At 39.9% G+C, this 13,183-nt stretch overlaps 1 protein-coding gene across 1 annotated transcript in view; it reads left to right on the top strand.

Annotated features, from left to right (window-relative positions):
- gpc5a (glypican 5a) overlaps positions 1-13,183 on the top strand; it is a 144,918-nt gene that overhangs the window by 69,641 nt on the left and 62,094 nt on the right. Inside the window, exon 7 of the mRNA XM_085271583.1 lies at positions 1,712-1,832. Within this exon, the coding sequence (XP_085127709.1) occupies positions 1,712-1,832 (121 nt within the window). The remainder of the gene's footprint in view (positions 1-1,711; positions 1,833-13,183) is intronic.

The following is a 13,183-nucleotide window of genomic DNA, read 5'->3' as shown; positions in this document are numbered from 1 at the left end:
GCTTTATTCAAATGCAGCTGAGAACAGGTGAGTCTTCAACCTGGATTTAAATAAACTGAGTATTTCAGCTGATCTGAGGCTTTCTGGGAGTTTGTTCCAGATATAAGGAGCATAAAAGCTGAATGCAGCTTCTCCGTGTCTGGTTCTGACTCTGCGAACTGATAAAAGACCGGATCCAGATGACCTGAGGGATCTGGAAGGTTCATACTGGGTCAGGAGGTCACTGATGTATTTTGGTCCCAAACCATTCAGAGCTTTATAGACCAGCATCAGAACTTTAAAGTCTATCCTCTGACGGACAGGCAGCCAGTGTATAGACCTCAGAGCTGGACTGATGTGGTCCACTTTTTTGGTCTTAGTGAGGATTCGAGCAGCAGAGTTCTGAATGAGCTGTAGTTGTCTGACTGATTTTTTAGGTAGACCTGTAAAGATGCTGTTACAGTAATCAAGCCTACTAAAGATGAATGCATGGACTAGTTTTTCCAGGTGCTGTTGAGACATCAGATCTTTTATCCTTGATATATTCTTGAGGTGATAGTAAGCTGATTTTGTTATTGTCTTAATGTGTTTTTCTAAGTTTAGGTCTGCATCCATCACTACACCCAAATTTCTCGCCTGGTTTGTGGTTTTTAGATGTATAGATTGAAGTTCTCTGGTGACCTGTAATCATTTTTCTTTGGCGCCAAAGACTATTACTTCAGTTTTGTTTTTGTTTAGCTGGAGAAAATTGTGGCACAACCAGTCATTAATTTCCTCAATGCATTTACCAAGAGCCTGTACAGGGCCTCGGTCTCCTGGTGACATTGTGATATATATTTGTGTGTCATCTGCATAGCTGTGATAGTTTATTTTGTTGTTCTTTATAATCTGTGCCAGTGGGAGCATGTAAATGTTAAACAGAAAGGGTCCCAAGATGGAACCTTGGGGAACTCCACATGTGATACTTGTCTGCTCAGATGTGAAGTTACCTATTGATTCAAAGTATTTCCTGTTTTCTAAGTATGTTTTGAACCGGTTTAGTACAGTTCCTGAAAGACCTGTCCAGTTCTCCAGTCGTTTGAGTAATATGTTGTGGTCAACTGTATCAAATGCTGCACTGAGATCCAGTAAGACTAAGAATGATATTTTTCTACTGTCTGTATTCAGACATATGTCATTAAACACTTTGGTCAGAGCGGTTTCAGTGCTGTGGTTCTGTCTAAAACCTGACTGGAAGGCATCATAGCAGTTATTCTGTTTTAAGAAGTAATTGAGCTGTTGAGAAACTGCTTTTTCAATGATCTTACTTAAAAATGGGAGATTTGAGATCGGCCTGTAGTTGTTCATTTGTGTCTTGTCAAGATTGTCCTTTTTCAGTATAGGTTTAATTACAGCAGTTTTTAGTGATTCTGGAAACACACCTGATATTAAAGAAAAGTTGACGATCTGTAACAGGTCTGACTCCAAAGTATTTGAGACCTTTTTTTGAGCTGCATGTTTCTTGTGAGATGTGGTTCTGTCTGTAAACCAGCTGATGAAAATGTGTGAAATTGTTTCAATATGTTGGACATTATGCAAGACATGTAAACGCTGCACAGGTTAAAAAAAAGTGCTATAAAAACTATATTATATGAATTATCTGTGAAATGTACCTCACTGGTATTATTTAAAATGACTGGAAGATATCTGAATATATTTACAGACCCTCTGTCCTCTGTTCTTGTGTTCACAGCTACACTCTCCGTGTGGTCGGAAACGGAATCAAAGCTCAGATCGCCAACCCCGAAGTCAAAGTGAAAGGAGCTGACCCCGTCATAAATCAGATCATTGACAAGCTCAAGCACATCAATCAGGTAAGAGCCGCCAATGCTTTGTACATATTTACACAGGATTTTATGATTTCATCATTAAACGGGTCTCTCCCTTCCTTTAAAGTCGACATCCCCACCCCTCGTTCTGTCAGACATATGGGAACTGCCTCCTGAGGCAATCTGGTAATTCTCTGTGCTTCTCGGCACCTTTATGAGACATTACGGTAGGCGTCCTTTGTTAGCTGCTCGTAAAGCTGAAGGCCTCAACCTTTGATTCTCAACAAATTAATTCATTTATATCATCCTTCATATTACCGGTAAGCACTGGCTTATTGAAAACTATTCTCAAATGCAAAATCATTTCTAGGCAATGAATGGGAAAAAAAATCAATCATTACACGTTTAGAAACCCATTTGATCCGCTTTGTGTGTCCTTATATTTACACAATTCTTTTTCTGCTCTTTGTCAAAATCAATGTAGCTTTTCTATCACCCCCTCTGCTTTTATGCACGTTTGTGCTGCTGTGGCTCCTTTCAGTGCTGTTTACCTCTGACGATGATGAGATTAGAACAGTTTACGGGAGCACTCTCTTCTGCAGCTCCAATAACAGCTGCCATAGCTTCCCTTTGGGTTGTTCCACTGCAGCAGTGGCAGCTTCACATGTCTGTTGCTTTGGTTTCCCAAGTGGCAGGCTGAAGGCCAGGTCATCTCTCTTGACCTCATGCTGGCACCCCCTCTCTGACTAATTCACACCATCTGTGGGATGTCAGAACACATAAATCTATATCATAACCATTTGAGAGTCCCTGATCTGCCTCGTTGACATTCACTATGTATTTATCTTTTGGTGTGTGCCTTTTTGCTGCTGGCATCTTAAATGTGCTTCTTACCTTGTGGTTCTGTGAATGTTTTATTTAATGGAGAAAGACTCAGAAATTGTTTTTCTGCTGCCAAGTAAGTATGAAACGGATGATCAGCGGCTGAGCCTATATTATGCAGTCATTCATAATCCCCGGAGTTAATGTAACTTGAAATCCTATATGTAGCACACTCGGCTATTTTAGCACACTTTTTTGGGTTTTTTTTTGTCAGTCTGCTGTCTTTGACTCAGCCAGAATTAAAAACCAAACGATGATCAGCGTTTTGCTCATTGAATCCTCTGTATCTCTGTCAGTTTGCAAGATTGATCTTCAGTAATATCATCAACTTCATGACATATGGCTAAAGATTTGTGTCTAACGGTGGCACATTTGTTTTATGAAATCTTTATTTCATCAGCCAGTCTCATTAAGATTCTCTCTCGGGTGTCTGTTTTACAAGAGAGACCTAAGGATGAGAAGCATTCATAAGGAAACGATTATCAAACGGAACAACAACACAATAAACAGAAACATTGGCGACAGTTGCAAGAACCACGCTGTACTTTTGTCTTTGCAAAAACACACCGCTTAAATCTGCAGTCATTTTTGGCAGTAAATTGTTTTGGTCATTTGACTCCATTAAAAGTCAATTAAAAGTCAGAAAGAGTCTTAAAAATAGCCAGAATTAAGCACACTCTAACAGATCTGCATGTAGGAGTCATTTGAGCTAAGCACATTTAATCTTCAAATATGTTCATGTTTGAAATGTTGCAGAAATTTTTGGCTCTCTGTGCAGTGCATAAAAAAAATGGCATACATGTAGTTTGACACCGAGGCAGCACGATGGTCAGTGTTGCCTCGTAGTGAGAAGGTCCTGGGTTCGAAGCCAACATCTGTGTGGAGTTTGCATGTTGTACCCAAAGACATGCAGTTAGTGAGGTTAACTGGTGATTCTAACTTGCCCATAGGTGTGAATGTGAGTGCTGTTTGTCTCTCTGTGTGTTACGTTCCAGCCCCCTCCCTGCGATCCTGAATTGGATAAGTGGAAGAAAATGAATAGATAGTAAGAAAGCCTAAATAGACCTTAAGGGATCTCTAATTAAGGGATTAGATCACCTTTTGAAATCAATATACCGGGCAGCATCCATCTCTCATTGTAAAGAGGCAAAAGTGAAAGCAGAACTGGTGGTAGCCATGGGGTTCTGCAGCACTTTGATCGATACAAACAGCTATGTCTGCAATTTTTTTTCCACTGTGCAGAAAGCCAAATATTTTCAGCAACATTTCAAATATGAGTATATTTGAGGATTTGCTGTTTAGCTGCTTCAGATGACTCCTACATGCAGATCTAATTCGTTAGTTTACGTTTAATTTTGATTGTTTTTACAGTCTTACTGACTTTTAATTGACTGGTAATGTAGTCGTTGGCAGCTTCCCTAATTAAGCCAGTGAGTTGCCATCTTTTCCAGTTTTAGCTTCTACTGCATGCACATATATACCTACATGTTACATCACTGTTATGTTACCCCAGAGCAGGAAATCTGTGTGAAGTCAGTTGGTCTTACAGCATGTCACGTTGCTCAAACAGGCTTTTTGCAATGCCATTTGGAGGTCTGCTGCTCACGTTTCCCCTGGCCTTCCATGCAACCTTGTGAAAGTGCTGGGTGTTGTTTAAGGGGGTCTTCACTGCTGTCCTCAGGTTTTACCCCCAATTTACATACATAAGGAGAGGTGGGCCCAGAACAGACCCATACTGCCTAGAGTACTTTATATTTGGCAGTTTATAAACTGACCATAACTGTAGTTCAGGCCCGCCCGAAAGTCAAGTGAACCCTAACAACTGCAGTGCACCAGCTGATAACTGCTGATAATGCACATACAGTGGGGCAAAAAAGTATTTAGTCAGCCACCGATTGTGCAAGTTCCCCCACTTAAAATGATGACAGAGGTCAGTAATTTGCACCAGAGGTACACTTCAACTGTGAGAGACAGAATGTGAAAAAAAAATCCATGAATTCACATGGTAGGATTTGTAAAGAATTTATTCGTAAATTAGGGTGGAAAATAAGTATTTGGTCACCTCAAACAAGGAAAATCTCTGGCTCTCACAGACCTGTAACGTCTTCTGTAAGAAGCTTTTCTGTCCCCCACTCGTTACCTGTATGAATGGCTCCTGTTTGAACTCATCATCTGTATAAAAGACACCTGTCCACAGCCCCAAACAGTCAGACTCCAAACTCCGCCATGGCCAAGACCAAAGAGCTTTCGAAGGACACCAGGAAAAGTATTGTAGACCTGCACCAGACTGGGAAGAGTGAATCTACAATAGGCAAGCAGCTTGGTGTGAAAAAATCAACTGTGGGAGCAATCATCAGAAAATGGAAGACATACAAGACCACTGATAATCTCCCTCGATCTGGGGCTCATTTGTGGCATCACAAACAGTGATAAAAAGTGACACTTGGGCACAACACTGACATGTAGCTCATTATCACATTACTCTCTCATCTAAGAATCAAATCTTTGGCGTGTGAAGAAACTTACTGAGGTACATCTGATTTTCAGGAACTGCAAACAATGTGAGGTGTCATTTCAGAGTCACAGTTTTTTTTCTGTTGTTTTTGAATAATAATCTGTCTTTGTACGATCTTACATTTCAGACAAAATCCCTGGAACAATAAAAATAAGAGTTCTGTGAAAAGTTAGTTATTTCAATTATATTTGAATATCTAACGTGCTAGTATTTGGAATAAACTAAATTAAAAGACATATAACACAGACTTGGTGGCTGCTGGCTGTTTTTAAACAAAGCCAGTTGTTAAATTACTGAAATAAATACATTTACAGAACTTACTCAATAAAATTAGCGTGAACTTTGATCAATTTTATTCCAAAGCAACTTTGCAACATGCAGTGATGCTGTACACAAAATAATGTCCAAAGCGAGGGTGTCAAACATAAGGTCCAGGGAACAGAAGCAGCCTGGCACAGACTCCAATCTGCCTTTGGAAAATATGACAGGGAGCGTAAATAATTTGGGCATTCATACTATAGCACAGTAATTAAAAAAACAGAAACTATTAAATAACAGAAAAGTTCCTGCTCTCTCTATGACAATATAAGCTTCTGTTTTTTGTTTGTTTTGTTTTTTTACAAGGGGTCCAAAAAATGGACATTTCCTGTGAATTTACAGAAACTTTCTGTTTATAATTACAGGACGTTCTGGGCAATGAGCTATGTGATTTTTTTTTTTCTGTAATTTTACACATTTTTTTAAAATTGAAGCCCAAAGAGTCACGCTGACAGATTTCTTTCTTTTACCGTAGCAGAGTTTCTATATCACATGGAAAATCTAGGACAATTAAACTATCTCAGAGATTAAATGTGCAGTTCAACAGGGGAATTAAACTGCACATTTGAAAGGGGAGTGTCAGTTGTCTGGCCCACTTAAGATCAAAGTGGGCTGTATGTGGATCTTGATATGAAAGAAACCATCTATGTCCACTGTGAACGACCATCTTTGAACAGAGGCGATGGTTTACGACACCAACTGTCTGCCATCTATAATCCAGTTTTGAGATCCCTTCCCAGACGCCTTAACGCCCAGCCACATCCTGGGCCTTTTGACCTCAGTAAATCACACGATAGGATGGGGCTAGTTTCACAGTGGGTTAACCCGAAACCTTGGCTGATTGTGACCTACAGCCATTTTCACACCTTGGCTCGTGTAATTAGGTAGAGGATCAATAGGGGGTCCATGTCCCTCTTGGGGGGACACTGAAATAGAGCTTAAATCTGGGACTCTTCCTCATTTGACCCTAGAACTGAAGAAGCTTCTTGGATGAGAGTTGAAACATCTTCAAGCAACTTAAAGAAGTCCAGAGGCTTTTCTTTCCAAGCTCCTTAGACCTCTTCATATGAAATGAATTTGACATCTCTAGTCTGAAGCTTAAAAAATACATTTTGAGATTAGTTTTGCGTACAGAGTTAGGCACCATTGCAGCATCCTCGTAAAACGATTTTTTTTTAGCATGCACAAGCGGTATCCACTGCTCTCTCATCAGCTGTCACAAAGAGGCATTGAGGTGTGCAGTTCACAGTTTTGAATGAAATGCTTTGAGAGCTATTGGATGGCTTCTCTTAAAATGTGTTTTAAAGTTTTGTCTCCCCCTCAGTATGAACATAAATGTAAAAACACATATTGGGCCATGTTTGCAAGTTTATGGTGCAAATAAAATGTAAGCAGCTCGCCTCATGTGTAAACATCTGGGATACTTTAAAATATGCATCTACTGCGTGACCTGTATGAGACAGACTGCTGAAAAACGTGTTGACACATCACAGCCTACTTTAGATCTGCGGGTCAGCGTGAATCTGATGAACATAATTTGTGCAATAAAATGTTCAGACAACTCTGCCCACAAACGTGTTTCTTGGAACAAAGCTTCCTTTACTCGCTCAGGTGTTTCAAGAATATCGACGCTGACTACACAGCACACAAATGTTAGCAAATCACAGATGGCACCGAGTCCCAGGGAGTATGAATAGAGTATGAATATCCAGATAAATGCCTGACAATAAAAGTTTTTCTGTTAATTAAACAGAGTTAAACACAGACGCCTTTTTGTGTTTGCTGCTAATAATATCATTTTCACTGTAAAGCAAAAAGTCTTCCACTAAAGTGTGAAAACAAATGCTGTTATCGTGATCAGCAAGAATTTTCGTGACATTAATTAGTTTGCTCGTTTGGCTAAGCGGACCATAAACTAAAGTCTGATTGCAAACGTGGAAGGATGCAGAGGGAAAGTGCGTTTGTGACTTTCTCCAAAAATGTACATGTTTGAACAGATAAAGCAGAAGTAATACAGAAAGCAAAAGACGCCTCTTGATCAGCCTCTTGGAGACATCAGTCTCCAGTAATTCAGGACAAACTTGGCAACGCCGCTTTGGCCCAAACACCGCCGCGTTCCAGCTTTGAAATTGTGCTGCCAGTTTCCCCTTTACTTTTGCTTCCTAAAGTCAATTTTAAATTGGCTAATTCTGGATGTTCCACAATTGTCTGGTTGACTGTGATGGCTGTTCAATAAGCAGTTTTATGTGGAAAGGAGAGCCCTTGACAGTCTGATTTTTGTAGTTAAAACCTACTCGTGTTTAAATACAACATTTGCCCTTCTGCACACGCTCTGTTCGCCAAGTCTTCGTGGTGTGTGCCAGCACAGCCTCCGGCACATGCAGACAAAATAAAAATACAGATTCTGTGCTGATGCAGCAGGGTAAATGCTGACCCCTGCCTATTCGTGTGTAGTCACGATGGGTACCATCTACATCAGTCCTGTTTTTAGATTTTTATCCGGCTTTGTTTCAATGAATTCAAGATATAAGTAAATGAACAAAAAAACAAGAAGAAAAGACCCTGCACCGACACATTTAGTAAAAGTTATACTGAGTCAGACTAATTCTCAATGGAAGTGCTTTATTATTGCTTCATATCAGTTAAAAATAATAACATATCAGTCCTTACGCTTTCTTCTTACTGCTTTCCTGTATGTAGAGATTTCAGTAGCTACAGTACAGACAATATTCAGACTTTTTTCACTGAGATTTACTACTGAAAAGATCTTGAAAAATAGAAATGCTAACATTGTTGTTCAAATAGTGATTGCAGCAAAACACGATGTGTATAAAAACTAACAATGGCAGGAGACTGAACAGCCATTCAGATCATCTAAACCAGCTTTCTGACTGCAGAAGCTTTAAACGCCTTGAAAATACAGTTAGCACATATCATGGCTGCAACCTGTTTTTTTTTAAACTTGGTAATACAAATCATATGTTAGATGAGGTTGGATTTCAGTTATTCATGACAGTAGAGAAGCTTCTAGAGAGTTTATTTTAACCCAAACGATGACATTCTCAAATCTATCCAAACAGCGACAGAAAACCAAAAGGTCTCCAAAGTGTCCAGACTTGAATACAAGTCTCCAGATATAGATTTTGATTTAGACCCTTACTCCTCCCTTTTCTTCAAAGCAGGGATTTCATGGGGATTTTTTTGTTTTTTGTTTTTTTTTACCCCTCAGCTGCAAGAGGTTTGTGGGGAATTGCGGGTGGCGTGGACATCCAAGATTTTGAATACAATAACCCGAGAATAGGGTGGCAGAGGATTTCCAAATGACACCATACGTGCATCAACTAAAAATCTTAGACCAGTGGTGTCCTCGAGGCCTCAAGGTCAAGGTCGGAGGTCGAGTTTTCTGAAAATCAACGCAGGATTTCGAAATTCAACAAATACTCAAAATCTACTAAAAATCTTACATGAGTTTGAATCTCAGGCTGATTTTCCAACATTCACCTTGAATTTTCACATTTATATCACAGGTGGATCTACTAGGAGGCTAAGGGTAGCACTGGCGGCTGCCAGTATTTTATTTTACACGGTTGTAATGCACAGTTAGTGCAGCAGAGAATCCATCAGTACAAACCAGTGTGATGCAAAAAAGGGGCAGATTGGTTAGCAGTCAATTTGAGAGGAGAACGTCAGTGGAGATGCACATACAAGGTAAAATGGATGTAAGTGGTCAATCAGATACATAAAGCATTTAGCTAGCAAAATCAGTTAATAACTAATCAATCAGAGTGCATTCTGCCTGCAGCACCCGCCACAGCCTGTAATTTATTCTACCAGCCAAGCTAATTGATATTTTTTACACAATAATTCCAGTAATCAGCAGAATTAAAAACCTGTTGTCAAGCATGCTTTTTCAGATATTTAACTGAGAGACATGTTTTCCTTCATGTTCAGCAGTGTGGGTGTTGCAGTGCTTTTTAAAAAAGGAAAGAAAATACTCAGTTAGTCAATCTATGGCACAACCACTTCAGTCAACTTTGCTTTTTAGTTTTATCAAAGTCCTTCTGGAAGTAAGCCTTGCCACTCAACACCTATCTTGGAACTGCCTCTGGGCAGTTACTTCAGGCTAACGAGACCAGGCCCCTAAATGAATGAGGGAGTGAAGCATTACTGGAGTTTCAGTGTTGACCGGGCTGTAAAATCTGCTTGTATAGAATTACAAGTTCAGTCTCAAGGGAAAAAAATATTTTGGAGACTTTTCCTTAAAAAGCCTTTTTTATTCTTACATGTTATCCTTCTACTGTGCATTTGCAAAGCTTTATTTATGGCTTGATTCGATGTGCATGTCATCTCACCAGAGTACTTGGAAAGAAACCTCTGCGCTTGCATCAGGGCCACATGTTTCCCACTTTGGGTGTTGTAAAGCACATTATTGAATTTTTGCCATAAATTTCCCCTACTGTGTCTCCGCTTTCAGGATGAGAACTTGCGGAAATGAGCTGTCTTTTATGTTTTCATGGAAACTCTCTTGTTAGGGAGGCTGGTTGGTACAAATGTTCGGACAATCACACTTAAAATGTTGACCTCGGACTTTCTGAAGCAGTAAATTTGTAAGAGAGCAAAATGGCATCTTAAGGGCTTGTGCTTTTACTTCTGAGAAAGGAGAAATATGGAAACTGTGTGTTTTCGTAGTAGTCGGCAATGGAGGAAGGTAAAACTTTACAAATGATCTTGTATCTAAAAACTTTAAATTATACATCTGGCACGATTCATCTAGCAGCTTGTGCATTCACAATCCTTCAGTCTAGTTATTATCATCTGGCTGGGACTTGATTTGCAAATGGGTCTGATTTGCAAATAGTTCTGATTGGCATGTCATTAGCTGCTGAAGTGCGGCACAAGTGTCAGCGAGAGTGTATGACCTGAATTGCCATCAGGCGTTCATTTTAAACTGTCAGACTTTATTTCTCTACCATTTCATGTTATGAGCATGCAGCATGGTTTTACACACCAAGGAGTGCTAAGAAGTGGCTGCGATTCACAGCCAGTGTGGCTTTTTAAAAAGGAGACTTGGTCCTGGGAAGGATATTTGGGTTCATATTTCAAATTCAGTCACTTTTAAATGCTGATCCTGAATTTCTGTGTGTGTTTGTGTGTTGAGGGATGAGTCTGTGACCAGCAGAAACATCAATTATTTATTGCAGTGTACAAACGAGTGGCTGTGTGCACATCTGCATATCCACTACATAAAACAGCATTATGCAAATCATTATAGCGGGGGTTAACTTAATATGATGAAACTTGTCTTAAAGTATGCACGTGTGCAGGTAAATCCCAGAATCTCTTTTCTAGAGAAAGAAGGAAGTGTACACTGAAAGGCAAAAGGTGGCATTCTATTATCTTTAAAGACGCTGCTGTTGGGCATTTGTATGAGGATAAGAGTGATAGCCATGCAAATGTTGATTTTCATGTTTTCCATCTACATATCAGAAATGTTTTCATTCATCTGCCCCTGACCTTGACTAACCAGAGCACAGAAGCTTCCCCAAGTTTCCCTGGGACCAAATGGAAATATATCATTACTATTCTGCACCCGAGACCGCAGAAAACACAAAACGGCAATGCATCTATTGACAAATTTATTATACAATCTGAGTGTACAAACTCTAGATTTCATCATCTTGCTCATCAGCAGCTCTTTCCTATGAATTATTTGTGGGCTCCTCTCCTTCCTTGCCTGTCCTCTCCTCTTGATGTGGTAAAACCCATCAAGAATCTATAAGTAGGCTCTGTCCCAGTGTCTCTCAATCAAAATCAGGGGCAAGCAGCTCCTCACCCACTCTGCCGGCTGAATTATTTACCAGCCATTGATGTGGTGGTTGACCAGCAGTTTTGCTTCTGAATTATTCATATCGTCTCTCCTCTTAGGAGAGGAGGATTAACGCTACGAATATATTCACATTTTATTTGTTGTGCTCCTGAACGCGTATACCAAAATGCAGCATCTGAAAGTCCGGTTTGGGATTAAACCCAATCTTATTTATTACCATTATCCTCAAGTCTCAAGATGATTTATTTTTAACACAACACATCCACTTAATTCCTGTTGCAGCTTACGAAGGAGTGTGTAAAGTCATAAATGTCATTACTGTGCAAGTGTGTCTTAATTAGAGAAAAATCCCAGAATCTGCAGGATAATGATTTTTTTTTTTACCCACACAAGGTGTTTAAAACATTCAAAGACAAATCCGGCTAAGCTGCCTACACGCAGATAAGTTTATCTTAAGTGAATGTATGTGATTATAGTTTAAGCAACAGCAGCATAATCCTCTTCGTGCACTGGGACATAGGTTGTGAAATTCAAGTTCTGCAGCACAGCAAAGTCCAAAATCACACATGAATAATTCACATTTTTTAATTTTAATTCACGTTCATACTAAATTTTAAGAGCCGCCTCTCAATTGCGTTTGTGTGTAGTTGATTTGGTTTGTGGAGGAGCACGTTCTGCAAATACAGTGTTCATTTCAAATATAGTGACCTAATGCTGTCAGCTACAGTAACAGTGCTTATGCTTAGCTTTTAATTAAAGCTGAACTGTTTTCTGTAACAGATGTGAACGTTTAGAACAGCTAACAAGTAACTGGACAATTTATTAGGTACACCTTGTTCATATTTAATCCTTCACCGTGCAGCAAGGTGTTGACAACATTCCTCAGAGGGCCTAAAGTGTGGCGAGAAAGTGACCTGCACATCATCGCAGTAGGATAGATCAATGCTTTCATTTTGTTTTCTGGCAAATTCCTATCCTACCATCTGAATGTTGCAGCAGGAATCAAGACTCGTCAGTCCAAGCAACATTTTCCCAATCTTCTGTCGTCCAATTTTGGTGAGCATGTGTAAACTGAAGCCTCAGTTTCCTGTTCTTACCTGACAGGAGTGGTAGCCAGTGTCATCTTCTGCTGCTGTAGCCAATCTGCTTCAAGTTTCGACATGTTGTGCTCCCAGAAATTATTTTCTGTATATACCTTGGTTGTAATGAGCGGTTATTTGGGATATTGTTGCCTCTCTGAATGTCTGGCCATTCTTCTCTGATGTCTGAGCCCATGAACTGCAGCAGTTTCTGAAATACTCCTGCTTGGCACCAAGAGCCATGTCACATTCCAAATCGCTTAAATCCCCTTTGTTACATATTCCTAAATGTACTTTAGAGGGTCATCTTGATCATGCCTACATGAAGTGAATCGCTGTCATGTGATTGGCTGATTAGATATTTGTGTTTAAAAGTGGTTATCAGGTGTACCTAACAAAGTGGCTAAATAAAGCAACTTAATAAATAAATAAATAATGCATTCTCAGTTTGGCAGCAGTGTCTTTTTTTTTTATTTAAGTTGACTCATAGGAGAGCTTAACTTGAATGATAATATTCACTTTGTAGTCTAATATCTGCTCTGACCACTCAATCGCTGACCCGCTGCCTCTTTGTCGCTGATGCACTTGCTCTGCATAAACACACTGTCAGCGCCGCTGCTGACGAGAGGAAGATGGGCGATGACAGCGAGCATCTCGGGAGCCGACTCGCACACTGACACTTTTTTTTCTCCCCCCTGCTCCGACTGGCAAAAATGATCATTGTAAGATCTCTTCCCCCACCCTCTATTTACAGATAGCAGAACATGTTCAAAGG

Source organism: Mchenga conophoros, linkage group LG1, assembly GCF_057382185.1.
Source record: "Mchenga conophoros isolate Kocher_MC1m ecotype Shallow Benthic linkage group LG1, M_conophoros_male_GT1.1, whole genome shotgun sequence".
NCBI classification, from domain to species: domain Eukaryota; kingdom Metazoa; phylum Chordata; class Actinopteri; order Cichliformes; family Cichlidae; genus Mchenga; species Mchenga conophoros.
This window is presented reverse-complemented; position numbering and strand designations above follow the sequence as displayed.